We start from the raw sequence: 18,608 nt of genomic DNA, 5'->3' as shown, positions 1-18,608 counted from the left end.
TGCCTCTCTCTGAGACTACCCCTCTCTGAAACAGGTTTCCCTAACATTTTAAACAGAGTTCCTCCTCAAACTTACAAAAGCACAGCTTGGATCAATGGATGGGGAACTATAATTAGAAATTTTCATATAAGGAAGAGGAAGCTTGTAAATGCTCAATCAACCACATCCAAGTTATACCCCCAATAATATGGGTGGTATCAAAATCTTCCAAGCTGCATTTAGGAAGCACAGCTAGGGTTAAGAGGCCCTTTAGGGTCATAAGCCCATTAATTACCAATGAGTCTATTTAACCTGTATGCCTTTTTAACCTTTATAAATTTCCATTACTAACTGAATAAGTCTTACAAGGCAGTTAGAATTCCTTCAACATCCTTCTTAAGTAAGATCAGTCTACTCGTTCTAATACGTTTTCAGCATCCAATCTAATCAAGAACATCTGCTTTGTTCTGACATTAACATCACTTGCTATAATTGTTTTTAAAATATCAAATGTTTGCTGCCCTCTCATGAACTCAGTCTGTTCAAAGCCAGCCAAGTCCTGGGATCACCTCGACCAGACAATTCACAATTATCCCCATGAACAGTTTATAATCATGATTTAATATTAAGATTGGTCTATAGGAGGACAGCAGTTGTGAATTCCTCCCCTCTTTACGGATTACTCCTGTTACTACATATCTCTACATTGTTAGGGGCCTCTCCATTTTAGATTCTATTGAAAATAGGAACCATACCCTTGAAGGCACCCTCACCCAATTTTTTCCAAAATTCAACTGGTATGTTTCTGAAGACTTTGTGTCCTTCCTGCTTCTTGTTTGCCCAACAACTCTTTAAACTACTTTGGAATCACAGGGACTATCAGAGACTGTCAGAGCTAAAAACAGTTTGGATAAGTTTATTTTTTTCTCAGAAACTCCTCCATGTTGTCCCCCCCCACCCCCAAGCATTCTGCTAAATATAAATTCTGATATCCAGACCATGTTCAATATCATTTTAGTGTGTCTCTCCATTTCACTGTTGCCCTGTTTATGTAACTCAGTCAATAACCTCCTGGCTACCTACTGTCTCAAGTTTTGGTACCAGTCTTTTTTTTTTTTTTTTTTAATGACAATGAAGTATTTACAAATTATTTAAAAAGGTAGGCTAAAACCTCTAAACAGATATCAAACATTAAAACCAAAATAAAGTATTTACAAGGGTGTCTATTGTTGACATATAATTGACTTTCTATACAATTGTTTCCTGATTATAATCTGCTGCAGTCATTATTCTCCAGTATTTCAATTACTTTTTGTCATGCTACGTATAATGATGTAGTTCTTTCAGTTCTTCCTTTAATAGTGTTCATTTCCAATTGCGATACTGCTGACACCATATTCATGAATTGCTTAAAAGTTGGAGAAGCTTTGGATTTCCAGTTTGATGTAATGTTATTCCTTGCAATAGCTAGGAGAGTCCATAAGATTACATATTTTGTTCTTGGCACACAGTCGGGTACAGGTACATTAAACAAAATAATAGATTTGGAAATCTGGAATTTATCATTGAATACCATTTGCAGAAAATAATTTATTTTATCCCAATATGGTTTAATCAAATGGCATTAGTAGAACATATGTTGCCAGTCTGTTTTTATTGATAAATCACATCTCCAGCAGCCAATATTTTTCTTAAACATAAGTTCCATTTTATGAGGGGTTACATAAGATCTGTGTATGAATTGCCATGTAAAAAGTCTACAATGTAATGAAAGTGATGTCTGCTTTGGAGAGAGAAGAATTAGTTTTTTATCTCTGTCATTTGGCACATGTCCATTAACTGATCTACAATAATTCCATATCTTGTCATTATTATGCATTTTTATTTTTTTGTTTGTTTTATAAATAAATGATAAGTATCCCTTTCCAGTAATGGGTTGATTCATTAGTAATATTATATGTTCTATAAGGTTAGGAACATTTTGTCTTATTGATGGTTGCATTGTTTCTTGTTTGCTTAACATATACTGTCTTAATTCTTGTACATGTAACCACGAACTATCTTCCATATTTAATTTCTGTTTAATCTGGTCTATTGTCAGAGGTTTTCCAGAGTTTAGCAATTGATGCCAATATATTAATCCCTTTTCTTTAAGCATGTTGACTACTTCCATATTAAATGTTATTATATTACCTTGTGTGTACGCTACTGGATATAAAAGAAATGACCATGCTTTAATATCAGGATTGCTATTAATAAGATTTTGGAAAATTTTTAATGTATAAGTTATGTATTTGGAACTTATATTTTTATTCTTATGTATCATCATATATTCCTTCATCAGCCATAGAAAATTGTTTGGTATGAAATCTGTATACTTATTTGCTACTACAAATCCTGATTTTAACCAGATTCTCTCATGAACTAGCTTCCATTTTGATGTATATTTTGTATTTAGCCATAATGATATTGTTTTAATAATGGATGAATGCAAATATATTTCTATGTCTGGAAAACCTATGCCACCTATATCCCAATCATCTAGATGATACTTCATAGCTATCCTTGGTTTTTCTGGATACCATAGGAATCTTACCATTAAATCATTTAATTGTTTTAGGTGCGATTTAGCTGGTGGCAAAGAACAAGCTTGTATGACAAAGAATTTTTGGAAATATGATCATTTTAATTATATAAAGCCTTTCTTCCATTGAAAAGAAGAATTTATTCCATCTTTGTATTAGATTTTTAATATTATTTAAGGTCTCTTTATAATTTGTTTCAATTGTAGTATCTAGGTTGTTAGTTATTATAATTCCCAAGTATTTAATTATATTATCGGTAGAGATATATTTATGGTATTTTTTATTTAGATCTTTTTTATTAGTATTTATAAGCAATACATTTGTTTTGTTCTCATTAAATTTAAGACTTGAAAAGTTTTGAAAGTTTTGAATTGAGTCCCATAATGCTTTTAAACTGCTATTATTATTTTTTAAGGTAATTAAAATATCAGCAAAAAGTTGAATTTTAAGCTCTAGGCTGTTGTCTAGTTGTATTCCTTCAATATTTTTATCCATACTTATATTATTTGCTAAGGGTTCAATGACTAGCGCAAACAATAATGGAGAAAGAGGGCAGCCTTGTTTTGTGCCCTTAGTTATTTTAATAGATTTAGACAGACAAGATCCCAGTTTTATATAAGCCAATGATTTTTCATATAATGATTTTATTAACAAAGTGAAGTTGTTTGAGAAGCCATATTCTTCTAAAACTAACCACAGATAATCCCAGTTCACTGAATCAAATGCGCTAGTTATGTCTAAGCTAATAACATTCATTTTGTTTTTTGTGACATTTATATAATCAATTAAAGAAAGAATTCTTTTAATGTTGTCATAAGTGTTCCTATCTTTTATAAAACCTGTTTGATCCTCCTCTTTCAAAAGTGGTAGTAATTGTTTTATTCGAGCAGCATGTATTGCCATAAAAATTTTATAATCTATATTAAGAAGTGAAATGGGTCTGTATGATGAACATTCACTGGGATCTTTATTTTGTTTCAGAATTGGTGATATTAATGTGTACTTCCAAGAAGGAGGAATGTCTTTACCATTTTTAACTGATGTAAAGACATTCAATAACAACAGCAAAGCCTCATTTGATAGTAATTTAAACATTTCTGGGGTGATATTATCTATACCTGGAGCTTTGTTTAATTTTAGCTTATTTACTTCAGCATTAAGTGCTGTCATTGTTATTTGTTTATCTATTAGTTGTACCTGCTCCTCTAATAACCTAACTTTAACATTGTTTTTGAGAAAAGCTTTCAAAGCTGAATGTGTTTCTGTTTTCTCATTTTGATTATTAAGTTTATGAAAAAATAGCCTAAAAGCTTCTAGTATTCCTTCTAAATCAGATACTTTCTTTTTGGTTTCTATATTATGTATTTCCTTGATTTGATTTGTTTTAATAATCTTTTTAGTCCTATTTGCTATTCTTCGTTGGTTTTTAGGGTTCATTGAATAGTAACATAGTTTAATTTTTTCTAAGTTGATCATTGTTTTGTGGTGTAGCGTCTCTGAGTATTTTTTATTAGCATCTTCTAGTTCTTTTATTACGTTGGTGTTTCCATTTTGAATATCAAGCTTTAAATTATCTACTTTTGACTGTAATTACATTAATTCCTTATTCCACTGTTTTTGTTTATTTTTATATCATCCCACCGCTCTTCCATATAGGTATGCTTTCAATGCATCCCATATATATATTTCAGATACATCTTTTGTAAGATTGATCTCTAGGAATGTTTGTGTCTCTAATATAAAATTCCTTAAAATCTTTGAGATGTGTTATGTAAGATGGTATTCTTGTTACTGATATCCTTCTCTTGAAACATAAGTCTATCTCAAACGTTATGGTGTTATGGTCTGAAAATGGACATGAAATTGTCTTGACTTTATTTAATTTAGAGGTTAAATCCTTTGTTATGCACACTCTATCTATTCTAGAGTATGTATTATGTCTATGGGAAAAATGTGTAAAGAATAGTGAATCTGGGATAGCATACTCATTTATGTCAACTATATTAAAAGTTTCAACAAACTCAGATAACAACTTTGTTAAAGGTGATCTCTTACGTGTAGTTTTAGTATTTGTGTCAGTTTCTTTTATAATGCAATTGAAATCTCCAGCTATGATTAAATTGCCTTTGGTATATTGTACAATGTCTTCTAAGTGTTGTTTGGCCACTCTAACACCTAGTCCTGGTATCCAATAAATATTCCCTAATGTATATATCATTTCATTGATAGATATTGTCACTAGACAAAACATTCCTGAGTTGTCATGGAACGTATTTATGATTTTAGGCATTAAAGTAGTGTTTTTCCACAAAATGACTACTCCCCTTCGCTTCTGATTATAGGTGGAACTTACTAGTATTGTATAATTTTTATTGTTTATTTTATTTATGTCTTCCTGTGTAAGGTGTGTTTCCTGTAAAAATACTAGTTGTACTTCACATAGCTTTAAATATCTATAAAGACTTCCCTTTGCAGCTATTATTTAAACCATTTACATTAAGAGATATACATTTTGCAATTGGATTTATATTAGCTTTGCTTTTATCCATATTCATATACTCGTAACAATGTGTAGATGTGTGTACATGAAGAGAATGACTTGTTCTTTCTTCTTCCAACAGTATTACAATAGATTATAGACACCCAATAAAAGTAAATTACAAGATCATAACTGAGAACAATATAAGATAAACAACCACCAAACCCCTCCATGAGAAAAAACATCTCATCCTTGAATGATCTAATCATTCAAGCGATCTCTCTAAGTCTGCATTTCAGCATCCTCCCCGGCCCCACCATATGGTAGTTTTATAGTGAAAAGTATCTTGTATATCTTTTAAGTATACATGTATCTGTCTTTACAGATTACTTAAATACAGTCTTCATCTATTTTTAATATTTTATAAAACACTAAGGCAACACAACTATACATAGATTTAATACTTAACTATTTGGTTTTGTTTAAATTGTAAAGGAAAATCTTTTATTTTAATATATCTTTTGTGTAGCAATAACGGTTATGCATCTTAAAAATAATATGCTTGCTGTCTATCTCCCTTATAGTGTGGGTGGCATTCATAGGTATCAAATGTATTGTAATGGTCTACTTATATATATATATATATATATATATATATATATACACATATATATACATACATACACACACATACATACATACACACACACATATATGCATACATACATAAAAAAAAAAAAAAATGTTAAGCATTATATGCATCAGTTAACCATGCCACAAGTAGATTAAATCAGAAAGTATCCATAACAATGAATATAACGTTACATTTGTATTGCCACTGGCATATTTCATCGCTAGTGTACCACATATGTTATATGTCAAATAGCAACTCATACTCCTTATGATATTACAGGATTTATCTGCAGCATTATAACTGTAAGGTTGGAAAATATGAGAAGCAAAGTAGGCTTTAAATATGCTATAACACAATTGTTTGGTACTTATTACTGTCAACTCTTCTACATACACAGGAAAAGATAACCTTATATAACCATCAACCATTTTCCTTCATTTTTCTCTTCATCCTTCTATTCTCCATTTTTAATAAATATTTGTTTCTATTGTGGCTTCTTTGAATTTAGTGAGGGTACTCCATATCATATTATAGATAATATACAACGTTCAAACAGAGAACATGCCCAATATAGAGACATATTCTCAACTCAAGTGGTCCACACCATATATTTACAACACTGCAGTCAGAAATATACTAATGAATATGCAATAACTAGCAGCTTTGCAGCATGTGTGTGTCAATAACAAGTACATACCTATAGGATATTAAAAAGAATAGATAGCACGCTCTTGTTTCATAATTAACAAATGCACACAGCCTGGTATTTACTTTCATAGACAGAAATTAGACCTGTTACTTATATGCATATCAGGTACCAACAGCAATATGTTAGTACATGCCTATGCTATTCAAATCATATTTTAATGCTGATTGATATGAGATGTAGCTGACAATGGCTTTAGCGTTTGTGATGTTATATAATATATATTCAGTATTATAAGTAAAAGTATGTTGCATGTCTATTTGCAATCTAAGGTTCAAGGCTGATCAATTTAGACATACAAGACAATCTCTTTAGCCTTGGTTATATAATGGGAGTTACTGTGTCTCTGCACAACCATTCATTTTCAGTGAGGATGTTCAGTATTAATATAACTTGCCTTTAATAAAAGCATACTTATAATTCAGCAGTTCTTTCCTATATATATATATATATATATATATATATATATATATATATATATATATATATATATAACAATATCATAAGCAAGACTGAGATTTTTCTTGCTCATTACTGCTTAATGATTGTGCTACTTGAACGATTTAATATTTACAGAGTATCTTGATAATTAAACATCAACTCTTTTTTACCCTTAAAATGCCTAAACACATAGCTACATTCATGAACCTTAATTGACTTACTATCCTTAAGGTTGAGTACACTAGCTGCAGTGTGTTTACAAATATGTTATATAGTTCCAGTCAAGGACTTAAATATATTAAATTTTTATAAAATTAAGTTAAATTATAGTAATTTACGTGGGTGATCTTATCAGAAAAGATTATAGTAAAGTCTGTATGTGTTAACTATTCATACAGTTTCTTCCAAGTGATATACTTATTTTTAAGCTTTGTGTGCTGTTTATGTGTACAATTCAAAATGAATAACAAATATTACAATATAATAAAATGTCATGTATGTGTTGATACCTTCTAAATTCATTAGGTATTTCAGTGTACTTTTAATATTTGTTAAAACTGTAAAAGCACTTTGCCATCTCATAAATAGTGTGCTGGTTACTTTAAGTAGCTTAGGAGCTGACACCACACCCATACTGTCTTGTTTTAGTGCTGACATCACTCATGACTGTTTACTTTCATTTTGTGCTGTTAGAAGGTTTAACACACTGTAATGGATTCTAACTGAAGAACCTTCATTCAGGGGTGGTAAAATAAGAGTTCCCAGCTCGTGACCATGGCGGGAAGACAAAAACAAAGTAAGTGAAGTTTTTGGGCTTTTTTAAACTGAACACCAGCTCATTAAACTTCTATTAGTTTTCTTAACATTACGGGCAGATATACAAGCCAAACAGTTGTTTGTTAGTCAAAAAGGCACTTTTAGCATCAAAGAATAGATAAATACTTTTCAAGGCACTTTTTGACAGTTATTACTATCAGTTTTTATATATTATTATGTGTATTAAATACATCAGTTTAGATATTTCATGCAGCTTAGTGTAAATAATATAAAAAGGAATCATGCTCATTTAAACACACCACATTACTATGTCAGTGTAAATACATCATATTCTATACTAGCAGTAAAAGGCAGGTAATTTATGAATGAACCATCTAAACATCATGTAGAGTTAGAAAAATCATGACTAAGTATTTACACTGTAATAGAGAAAGATATGTTACCTTGCTTTCTTTAGGGTTGTTTGCTTTAGTTATAAAATGTCCTGCTTATCTTGTATTTATATTGTTTCAAAGACTGACACATGTGTAAAGCATGAATGCTTTCAAAGAACTTTTTTGCCTTACAGAGCAAATAGAAGACAATAATGTTTGTGTTTTTCATATGTCTTTTATTGTTTCTTCTTCTTCTTGTCAGCAGTGCTCCATTCATTTTTTTCTAAGTGACGCTTAACCCCAAATTGGGAGAAATCCATTTCTTCCACATTATCCAAGGTTTTATTAGCTGAAAGATAAGAAACTGTTGCTTGCAGAGTGTCAAAAGTTTTAGGACCTTCAGTAAAAAATATTTTTATTCTTGCAGGGAACAGCAAGTGGACTTTAAGTTGTCTTTTTTTCAATTCCTTTATCAGAGGGAGACATTCTTTTCTTGCAGTTATAACTCCAGCAGAATAATCATTATCAAATCTGATTATGTTGTCTTTGTATTTAACTGGAGAAGTTGACCATGCTGTTTTTAAAATAAGTTCCTTGTCCTGTGATGAAAAAAACTTTACTATTATTGATCTTGGGTGATTTTTTTGATTTGATGGTTGATGAAGCAGCTCTTAAGGATCTGTGGGCTCTTTCAATTCCATAAGAAAGAGCTTCAGGCAATTTTAAAACTTCTGGTAACCAGGTAGTAAGGAAAGTCACCATGCTATCTCCCCTCTGTTTTCTCTGGTAGCCCATAGATGCGAAGGTTATTTCATCTGGACCTGTTCTCTAGATCCTCTATTTTATTTTGTAATGAAGCATTTTGTTGTGATAAAAAATGTAGCTGAAGATCTTGTTCTGAGAGTCTGCCCTCAGTATCATTTAAGGATCTCTATGTCAGCTATTTGAGACTTCTGTTGCGTCATTATTTCTTGTAGTTGCTGTATTTGTTTTGTAGATCTCTCCTCAAAAGTGTCCAGTTTGGTATTCATTTTGTCAAATTTCACTGACAAGTCTTGTATAGCATTTAATAAAGACTGTATCTCCTTTTTCATCGTCTGGTCCTGTGTGGTATGCTTAGAAAAGCTCATTTTCAGTAGATTCAGATACCTTCCTTCTTGTTTTTGACAGGAAAAATAATGTTTAAAGCCAAATTTTTTGCACTGTAGACTTCTAGTGATATTAGTAGAAGTAATTCAACAAAATAGGTTTGTCTACAATATCTAGTTTTTAAAAATTCCTGTCAGAAATATCTTTTGAGTGCAGAGCTGAGAAAAGATGCTGCCAACCAGTCTACATCCTAGCCACACCTTCGTACCAGTCTTTTTTGATATCCTGTGGGAGTTTGAAAATACATGCCCCTAAGCCCTTCCTTTAAGAACTCAAAATTCTTGTCCACAAATTCCTTAACTGCTTGAGCTTCTCTTCATGTATTTGGACACTCTCATGTGCAGTACTTTGCAAAGTCTAAATTCCCTCATCATCATCTTCTGCAATTGATCTTATTATTTTCCATAATTTGTGTGTACTCCCTTACGTGCATAACTATACTCTCTTTCAGCCTTTGCTGCCTGAACGTTTTAATGCACCACTACTTGAAGTACTCATGATTTTAAAAGAAAACACCAACAATGACCAAGACGTCCTGATATATATATATATATATATATATATATATATATATATATGAACATATACTGGGGCATGGATAGAGATGACCACTGTCTGATCAGTCCACCTAATTACCCATTATTTACACTCTGCCATACTGTAAATTCACTCTATCCTAGAGGAAGACCCATGTCTGCCCGAATAAAAGATGCATCACATTTCAGGATGCTGATCACTCTGGGTCTTGTATCTGCTTTCAGTGCTGATGTCACTATATTGTAGTTCCTCATAAGTATACCTACATCATTCTGAAACTCCAGCAATCTGTCCATTAACAACTTAAGTTTTCCCTGGAGGCAGGAAAATACTAAAAAGGCTATACTACTCCCCTTCCCAGCTTCCCCTACACCTACATATCTTTCTTGGGAGTTAAGTAGAATATGTTAAATCTTTAAGGGTGCTCCTTTTAAAACTGCTAAACTCACCCCTCTTCTTTGTCCACCATAGCAAGAAGTAGTAACCCACCTTCCCATCAGCCCCTGAATAACTTGCTCTTTTTTTATCCAGGTGAGTCTCTTGTAAGACTACAACTAATTGACGTACACTGTTTTGGATATTACAGCATTATTTCTTTGTAAAGGGCTCACAAGGCAACTGACCATCCATGTTAACATTCTAAAGTGCTCCCCTGCAAATAATTCCTGGTTATGACACTTGCTTATACTGCCAGCTGTTTACCTACCAGCTAAACTTTAAAATGTATTACAAGGCTATGTCTGGTCATCTCTTAATTTAATCTTCCCTGGTTTAAAGTACTTCAGTAGGAACCTCAGGGTATGAGGTCTATATCCCAACTCAGGATTTACATCCTGCACCCCCAACTTTTAAATTTTGATCTTTGCTCAGTAGTTAAAATACATTTAACATCTGTCAGGCAGTAACTTAAGCTTCTAATTAATAACTTTTTTAAAGCACATTCTTCTAATGTGTGGGCCTTCATCTTCTCACACGAGTCTCAGACTTGATTTTGTCTATGTTGTTCACAGCTGCTAAACATGCTCTCCTGATGGCAAAAATACTTATTGAGCTCTCGCTTCCTTCCATTCCACAGCTCTAAATCAGTTTACAGTAACAATCTTAGTGTTTGTTGCTCATTTGTCTGTGTTCCCTGCAAAGTTTTTTTTCTGCTTCTGGCTTGTGTTCTTGTTCTTCTTCTTTCGGCTTTTCCCGGTTAAGGGTTGCCACAGCGGAACTCCAGTCTGCTAATGATTGGCAGTAGATTTTTACGGTGCTGAGGTGCCAGCTCGACGCCCAACCTTCAATGAAGTTTTCCCGGATTGTTTTGTTCTTGATTTCTTCAATACATTGTGAATAAGGTGGTTAAAAACATCCACCTTTTGGTACACACATATCGCTGAAACCCCATATCCAGGGTCTTTCTTAGTCTGTGTTGGTTCATTGGCAAGGTTATGTGCTGTCTGGTCCCTTTTCTAATTCCTGGCACTTCCACTAAATTGTTCATGTTCCAAATTTTCTACACTGATCTTTCTCAGTGCTGTATCTATGAAGTTCTTCTTTAATCATCTGTACTGTTTACCAGTCATCACAAGTCAGTCTCTTTCATTCTCCTACTCCCTTCTCCTACTTTTACATAAATATATATATATTTTTAGTTTAACTGCAGCACTGTTCCATAATTATTTTACATCTGCAAATCATGCATGCTGGGAGTTCCTTGTGTACTCTGGACTAATTTGAAAATGGGGAATGACTGTTATAGAGTTATCTTGTAAAGGGACCTAAACATACAAATAAAACTACTGTTGCTTACCTTATGACTGTTGGTATAACTTCAGCTGCAAAGAAGACACTGAGAGAAGCAGCAGCATGGGATGAGAAGAGACCCAGGATTGAGAATGTCATTATAGCAGCCTCATTTAAATCTGTCCGAAGAACATGAATGAAAGAAAAAAAATCATATTACTGCAGTACAAAAAACACAAAGCATATCCATACTGGTAACAAAAATGTCACAATTGTACTGTATGAAGCTGCTGGCCAGATGCGCTCATCTTCAGAACATAATGTTATTGGTGGTTCTTAGACATTTACATTAAACGCACTTTTAATTGTCATTATAGCAGCCTCATTTAAATATGTCTGAAGGACATGAATGAAAGGAAAAAAACATTACTGCAGTGCACAAAACATGAAGCATATCCATACATGAAACAAAAACATATCAATAGTAATGTATGAAGCTGTGGGCCAGAAGAATCTGTCAGCTTCAGAACATGTTACTGAGTTGTTCTTAGACATTTACATTAAACAGGCTTAATCTTTGGCATTACATTTAATAAGGTTTAATTGACAGCAGACTGCAGAAATACGTTTCTCAACTTTGCTTTAGGCATTATACTCTTTAACCAAAAAGTCATTTTTATTTACCTTTTTTCTTAAGAGTCCACTCAGTATTTTTCAGGCTATATTTGTGGTGTCTTAATTATTCATTATTTATTGTATATGGTGTCACAACAGTTATGATTCTTTTTTTGCCTGTCCCAATGATTTTTTTTTCTTCCTCTGTCTATCCTTGCTCCCAACAGAATCTCAGATCTTATTACTAAACTATCTCCTTGATTGACCATCATAACATAATGACTAATAAAATAATTACTTCTGGAAAGAATACAAAAACTTATTGTTATACCTTTTAAGTGTTTTTGCAGGGGCTTCATCCCACTTCGACTACATCTTGAGGAAAGGGAATAAAAATGGCATTTTCAGCAATCATCTTTCATAACATATGCAGCATCCTAAAATCTGCATATTTATATGAAGATAAAGGTATAGCCTCCTGCAAATAGAGCCCTTGCTATCTAGACATTCAGTATATTATTCTGTAATGTCCTACAATCGGTGTTTATGTTTTAAAAGGGTCAGGACTCATGGTATTGGGCTTCACATTTCTAATAATGAGCCACATAGAGCTGTAGGCATCACACCTCCTATGTCTTCTCAATGGTAACTTCTGCTCAAACCTTGCACTCTCTACTAAAAGTAATCAATTCTTTTGACCAACAACATCCTCACAGTGGTTCCAGTAAACATTACCAGCATCAACTTAATGAATCCCAGATTTTAAGAGCTGGCTGTGTTAATATAACAATAACTCTAGTGTCAAAAATGACAGCATATGAGGAAAGTGCTGCAGAGGTATACATCTGGGGAACACTGAATCCTGGAGGAGGAAGATAATTTCAAGGCCACAGGTAAGTAGTAGTACTGGAAGTGTAGACATTATGGCTGAAAAGGGAATAACACACATTACTCACCACAACATGTGATCTGAGGTTGTTTTCAGTAAGAGCCGAGAGTTTCTCTTCTATTATTCCCACCAATATTTTTGTCTCCCACTCCCAAGGTTGGGGAGAAGGTATGTCTTCTGCTATGAAATCTAAGCAGTTCAGAAGGTCACGAAGAACCACACTCCAGAGACGCCAAAAAATATTTAAATGCAACTTTTACATAAACGCTCAGATAATTACGTTTTTGTCCACAGATTTCATCAGATGAATTAAAGTACAGTTGTGTACCTACCATAAATGTAGATGCTTGAGTGTATTCACTGTTGCAGTCATTGCACTTGGGTTATCCTGCTGGCAGGCGACCCGTAGTTGGCCCGAGTTCCAAAGTCTTGGTCCGGCGTCGGTTACTGTCGCCGACTGCTGACATCAGTGCGCCAGGGTTATAAAAGTTGCAACTGACGCCATTTTCTTCAGTTTTTCTTGCCCCAGATGTCAGGTGCCCCCAGATATGAAGGCTGTAAAGATAAAAATATGACAAACAACCATGCATATATCACTAAAAACATTTTCTTCTTCTAAAAGCAAATATACCACATAGGTTGTATAGAGTCGAGAAGTACAGAATAGTCCAAGCAAAGAGGGGGTTGGTGGGTGGGTAACCAGGACTGCAACAGTGAATACACTCTAACATCTACATTTATGGTAGGTACACAACTGTACTATGTTCATCGTGTTTCACTGTTGCAGTCATTACACTTGGGTAGAATCCCAAAGCTTAGGCAGGGTGGCTGGGTCTAGATTGGATATGGCGAGGTTAACAAGCCCTGCATAACTCCAATGGCAAAGCCTGCTCTGGATTTGGAGTAGAGAGGTAGGTGGTAGTGCTTGGTAAAAGTGTGCACTGAGCTCCAGGTTGCAGCTTCTAATATGTCTTTGGTTGGTACCCCTCTGAGGAAAGCTGCTGAAGTGGCTGCTGCTCTGGTAGAATGAGGCCTAATGCCCTTAGGCACAGATTTGCCATGTTGTGCATAACAGAAGCGGATGCAGTGTCCTATCCATTTGGAGATTGTCTGCTTTGTAATAGGTTTTCCTTGTGATCCTGCAGCATATGCTACAAACAGTTGCTCAGTTTTTCTGAAAGCTTTTGTTTTGTCCAAGTAAAATCGTAGCTGCCTGTGAATATCCAAAGAGTCAGAAGTCTTTCCCCTTTATTCTGGGGATTTGGGTAGAAAGTAGGCAAATGAATAGTTTGGTTTAAAGCCACATTGGAGACCACTTTTGGCATAAATGTTGGGCTCGTCCTTAGAGAAACCCTGTCCTGGTGAAAAATGAGGAAAGGTTCCACAGCCATCAATGCCTGTAACTCTGAAACTCTTCTTGCTGAAGTTAATGCTAGGAGCAGAGCAGTTTTCCATGACAACAATTTTAGATCAGCTGTGCTGGCTGGTTCAAAAGGAGGCAGTGTTAGTTTTTCTAAGACAAAATTGAGGTCCCAAGTAGGTACTGGTGCTCTCCTAGGGGGTCTTATATTCTTTGCCCGTCTGAGGTACTGTCGTAGTAGAGGATGTAAAAAAAATAGGAGGATCCGTATTGTAATGAGCTGAAATGGCATAGGCATGGATTTTAATAGAAGAAAAAGACAGGCCTTTGTCCAACATCTCAGTCAGGTATTGTAAAATCTGAGGCATATTAGGGACCAGTGGGTCGAGCCCTTGTGCCTGGTTCCAAGCACAGAATCTCTTCCATTTTTCCGCATAAAATTTCCTAGTGCTGGGTCTCCAGGCTTCCAAAATTACATCCATAATAGCTTTAGAGAGGTGCAGTCTATGTGGCTACATTATCTGCCATGCTGCCAGGTTTAAGGTTCTGAGTTGACTGTGCAGAATCTGGTTATTTTGCCGTGTCAGAAGATGAGGAATTTGAGGTAGAGGCCAAGGTGGGCCTTGGGACAAAATCTTTAGGATTGGGTACCAGTGCTGGCGTGGCCAGTCTGGTGCAATCAGGATCATTTTTCGCCTCTCTTGTCTGACTTTTAGAAGCACCTTGGTGAGAAGAGGCATCGGAGGGAAGGCATAGACTGTCAGATTTTTCCAGTTGAAAGATAGAGCATCCACTTTCCATGTTTGAGAGTGATAAGTCCTTGTGCAAAATTTCTGTAATTGGCAATTGTGAGGGGAGGCAAACAGATCTATGTCTTGGCGTCCCCATTCCCTTGTTATCATGTTGAACACTTGTGGATTTACCTTCCATTCATGAGGATCCATGAGTTTAATGCTTAGTTCGTCTGACAGTGTATTTATTGTTCCTGGCAGGAATTGTGCTTGCAGATGTACCTGGTAAATCAGTGCTGTGTTCCACAAAGTCATGGCTTGTCTGCATAGGGGGTAGGAATGTGTGTCCCCTTGCTTGTTTATGTACCACATAACTGCGGTATTGTCCGTCTTTATTAATAATTGTCCTGGATGTATTAGGTCCTTGAAGGCTGTCAGGGCATTCTGTACGGCTAGCATCTCTTTTTGATTGATGTGAAGATGCAGTTTTTCCTTGGGCCATGTGCCCTGAATACATTTTCCTGCCATATGTGCTCCCCAGGCGTAATCCGCATCCATTGTTACTGTCTGCCTGGCTGTGGGTAAGGTGAAAGGCTGTCCCTTGTTGTGGTGACAGGCCTGTGACCACCATCAAAACTCCTGTCATAGGCAGGGAATCAAGGTTATGATTGTCTCTAGGCTGTGACAGTGCCGAGTCCAAACACTTATTAGATACCATTGTAGTTTCCTCATATGCAGTTTGGCATATGGAATTAGTAGAATGCAAGATGCCATGAAACCTAGGGCCTGCAGAATTTTTCTTGCAGGGAGCTGGGTCTTTGTTGCCATCATTTGAAAGTAATGAGTCAGTTGCCTTTGTTTGTCTGGTGTGAGATAAGCCATCTGGGTAGTTGAATTCAAGCTTGCACCCAGGAATATTATCTCTTGAGAGGGCACTAGTTTTGATTTATTTTCGTTTACTGTGCACCCTAGGCAAATTAGTAATCTTTTTACAAACTCCAGGTGCTTTAGAAGAATGTCCTTGCTCTCTGCTTGAATAAGGCAGTCGTCCAAGTAGGGATATATTTTAATTCCTTTTTGCCTGCAAAATGCAATTACTGGTGCCAGGCATTTTGTGAAGACCCTGGGCGCAGTAGATAAGCCAAAGGGCAGTGCAGAGAACTGATAATGCATTGAGCCTGCTATAAATCTGAGGTATCTTCTGCACGATTGTCTGATTGGGACGTGCAGGTATGCCTCCTTGAGATCCAAAGTAACTAGCCAAGCCTCTTTGCCCAGCATTGGCAAGAGTTGTTGTAGTGTTAACATTTTGAATTTTGGAAAATCCAGGAAAATATTTAGGATTGACAGGTCCAGTATTGGTCTCCATGCTTTGTCCTTTCTGGGTATTAGGAAAAGTTGTGAGTAAAATCCTTGGCCCTTCTTCTTGTGGAACATTTTGAATAGCTCCCATATCCATAAGAGCTGCAATCTGTTTTTGTGCCTCTGCCCATTGGTTTCGAGGCAGGTTTGGCATACCTTTTGATTTTGGAAGCATGTAGAAGTGGAACCTGTACCCTTGAAAAACTATATTCAACACCCATTGGTCTTGGGTGATCATGTGCCAATTTTTTTGAGAAAAGTGCTAGCTTTCCCCCTAGGGGTGCTGTCAACTGGCAAGTGCTTGGCATTTGCAGAGGGAAGTCATTGTGGCTGTTTTCTATAAGGTTGTGATTTGTCTTCTCCTCCTTTGGGGGCTGAAGAGCCCCATTGTTTAGGTCTGTAGGAGTCTTGGGGCTGAGATCTGCCTATTGGGCATCTGTATCTGCCTCTTTGTGGCCTGACACTGGAAAGGACCAATTTTTTGAAGGCCAGTTCCTGCTAAATCTAGGTGGCTGAACCTGTAAGAAATCTTTCACAGTTTGCATTGACTTTGCTTTATCCTCCATTTTCTTTAAAACCTCTTCTGCCTTAACACCAAACAAAGTATCATGCTGCAGGGGAGCATCCAATAATTTCATTTTAACATGGTCAGGTAAACTTTGTTCTTTCAACCAAGCATGTCTTCGAATAACTGAGCCTATAACTGCGGCTCTACAAGAAGCCTCTAATGAATCAAAACCACATTGCAGAGTATGCTTTCCCACTTGTTCAACTGCATGCAATAATTACTGCATTTCTTTACAGTCAGAACCTTCTGTATTTGTAACCATTTTCTGCTTTAACAATGACATGAGATACTGCTGATATTTAAGCATGTGAAACTGACAGGTTAAAGCTCTTACAGCTGAAGTAGCAGAAGTGTAAACTTTTTTCCCCCATTTGTCCAGAGCTGTGGAATCCCCATCTGAGGGGACAGGATTTTTGGCAGTGGAAGCTTTAACCCCTTTTGGACCCTGAGAAATAGTTTCTGGGTCTGCAGCGGGGTTTTTGTAAAGAAATTTATGAGAGTCAGGGACTCTGTAGTACCTGTCTGGCTTATCTGGTGCAGGGGGTGAAGAATCTGGAGACAGACTGGATTCAGAAAAAACATCATCAACAATATCTAGCACAGGAGGGATAGCCAAGGGCCTGTGCTGAGGCAATAGAAGGAAATATCTGAGCCTTTTCTTGGATTCTGAATAATCCTGGCTCTCCAAATGGAAATGTTCCCTCATGGTGTGCAGGGTTTCCCCAAAAGAGTAATCCTCAGGCGATGAGGCTGAAGGAATGGACTCTTCAGCATCAGAATCCTCATAGGGAGGGAGAGAATAGCCCCGGTCAGAGGAAGAATCAGAAGAAATGGAAACCTGATCAGAGGAATCATAATCAGTGTCTTGCCTAGGCCTTTTGTCAGGAGGGGGATGGGAGCCCCTGATTAAAGTAATAAGGTCTTCGGCCATTTTAAGCATCTGTTTCTTAGGCATGGATGACTGTTCTGGAGAATGCTGCACTTGTTTCTTTGTCTTTAATGGTGTTTTTGACTTTGCCTTTGCTGCTGTAGTAGCTTTAATTGTAAGCTGTGAAGGTCTGAAAACACCCTCAGAAGCCGGTGCCTGCTCAGTGGCTCCAGACCCATCTGAGGGTATATTTTCTGTAGGCCCAATACCTTGAGTTTCCACAGGCCTTGGTGTCTCCATGTGGCTGTCGGTTGCGGCCTGTGGCTCTGAGGTAGCGGGTGTCAGGGGCTGTGAAAGCGCCTCACTGAGAACCAGCGACTGGCCTAAAAGAGGCTTTGTCATCGGTTTTGGACCTTGGATGCCTGTCTTTTTCTTTGTCTTTGTGTTTTTTATACATTCCGGGCGTAGGTTTTTCCGACAGCATTATGTAATTAAATCTTTGTCCAAACTAATGTAAAGCAAAATCAAACCGACGTTTAATAGTGCGTTTATTAAATCTAGCACAAAACTGACAACTAGTGACGTTGTGGTCAGGGCCTAGGCAAGGAATGCAGTAAGAGTGGAAGTCCTTATGAGGTATTTGCTTCGCACAAGAAATACAACTATTAACTTTTACTGACATCGGTCTGGAGCAAGAAAAAGTTTCCCCAACGGGGTACTTAGCTTTATTGAAGACTTCGGTTCTGAAATTCAATTTTGAAAATCTCAGAAGTCGGTCGACCGGCACTTGCGAACTGCTTATGCTTCGGGCACCGCGTAGAAAGAA

At 36.1% G+C, this 18,608-nt stretch overlaps 1 protein-coding gene across 6 annotated transcripts in view; it reads right to left on the bottom strand.

The window, feature by feature from the left end:
- The window catches only part of LOC122790739 (solute carrier family 22 member 17-like), a 766,774-nt gene that overhangs the window by 71,765 nt on the left and 676,401 nt on the right, over positions 1 to 18,608 (bottom strand). For all 6 annotated transcript variants that reach the window (XM_044058330.1, XM_044058329.1, XM_044058331.1 and 3 more), the window contains one exon: positions 11,457 to 11,568. In XM_044058330.1, coding sequence (XP_043914265.1) covers positions 11,457 to 11,568 — 112 coding nt within the window. The remainder of the gene's footprint in view (positions 1 to 11,456; positions 11,569 to 18,608) is intronic.

This window comes from Protopterus annectens, chromosome 16.part0 (assembly GCF_019279795.1).
Source record: "Protopterus annectens isolate FY-2018-M chromosome 16.part0, PAN1.0, whole genome shotgun sequence".
NCBI classification, from domain to species: Eukaryota; Metazoa; Chordata; order Ceratodontiformes; family Protopteridae; genus Protopterus; species Protopterus annectens.
Note: the sequence above shows the minus strand (reverse complement) of the source record. Positions and strands in the feature narration are given on the sequence as shown.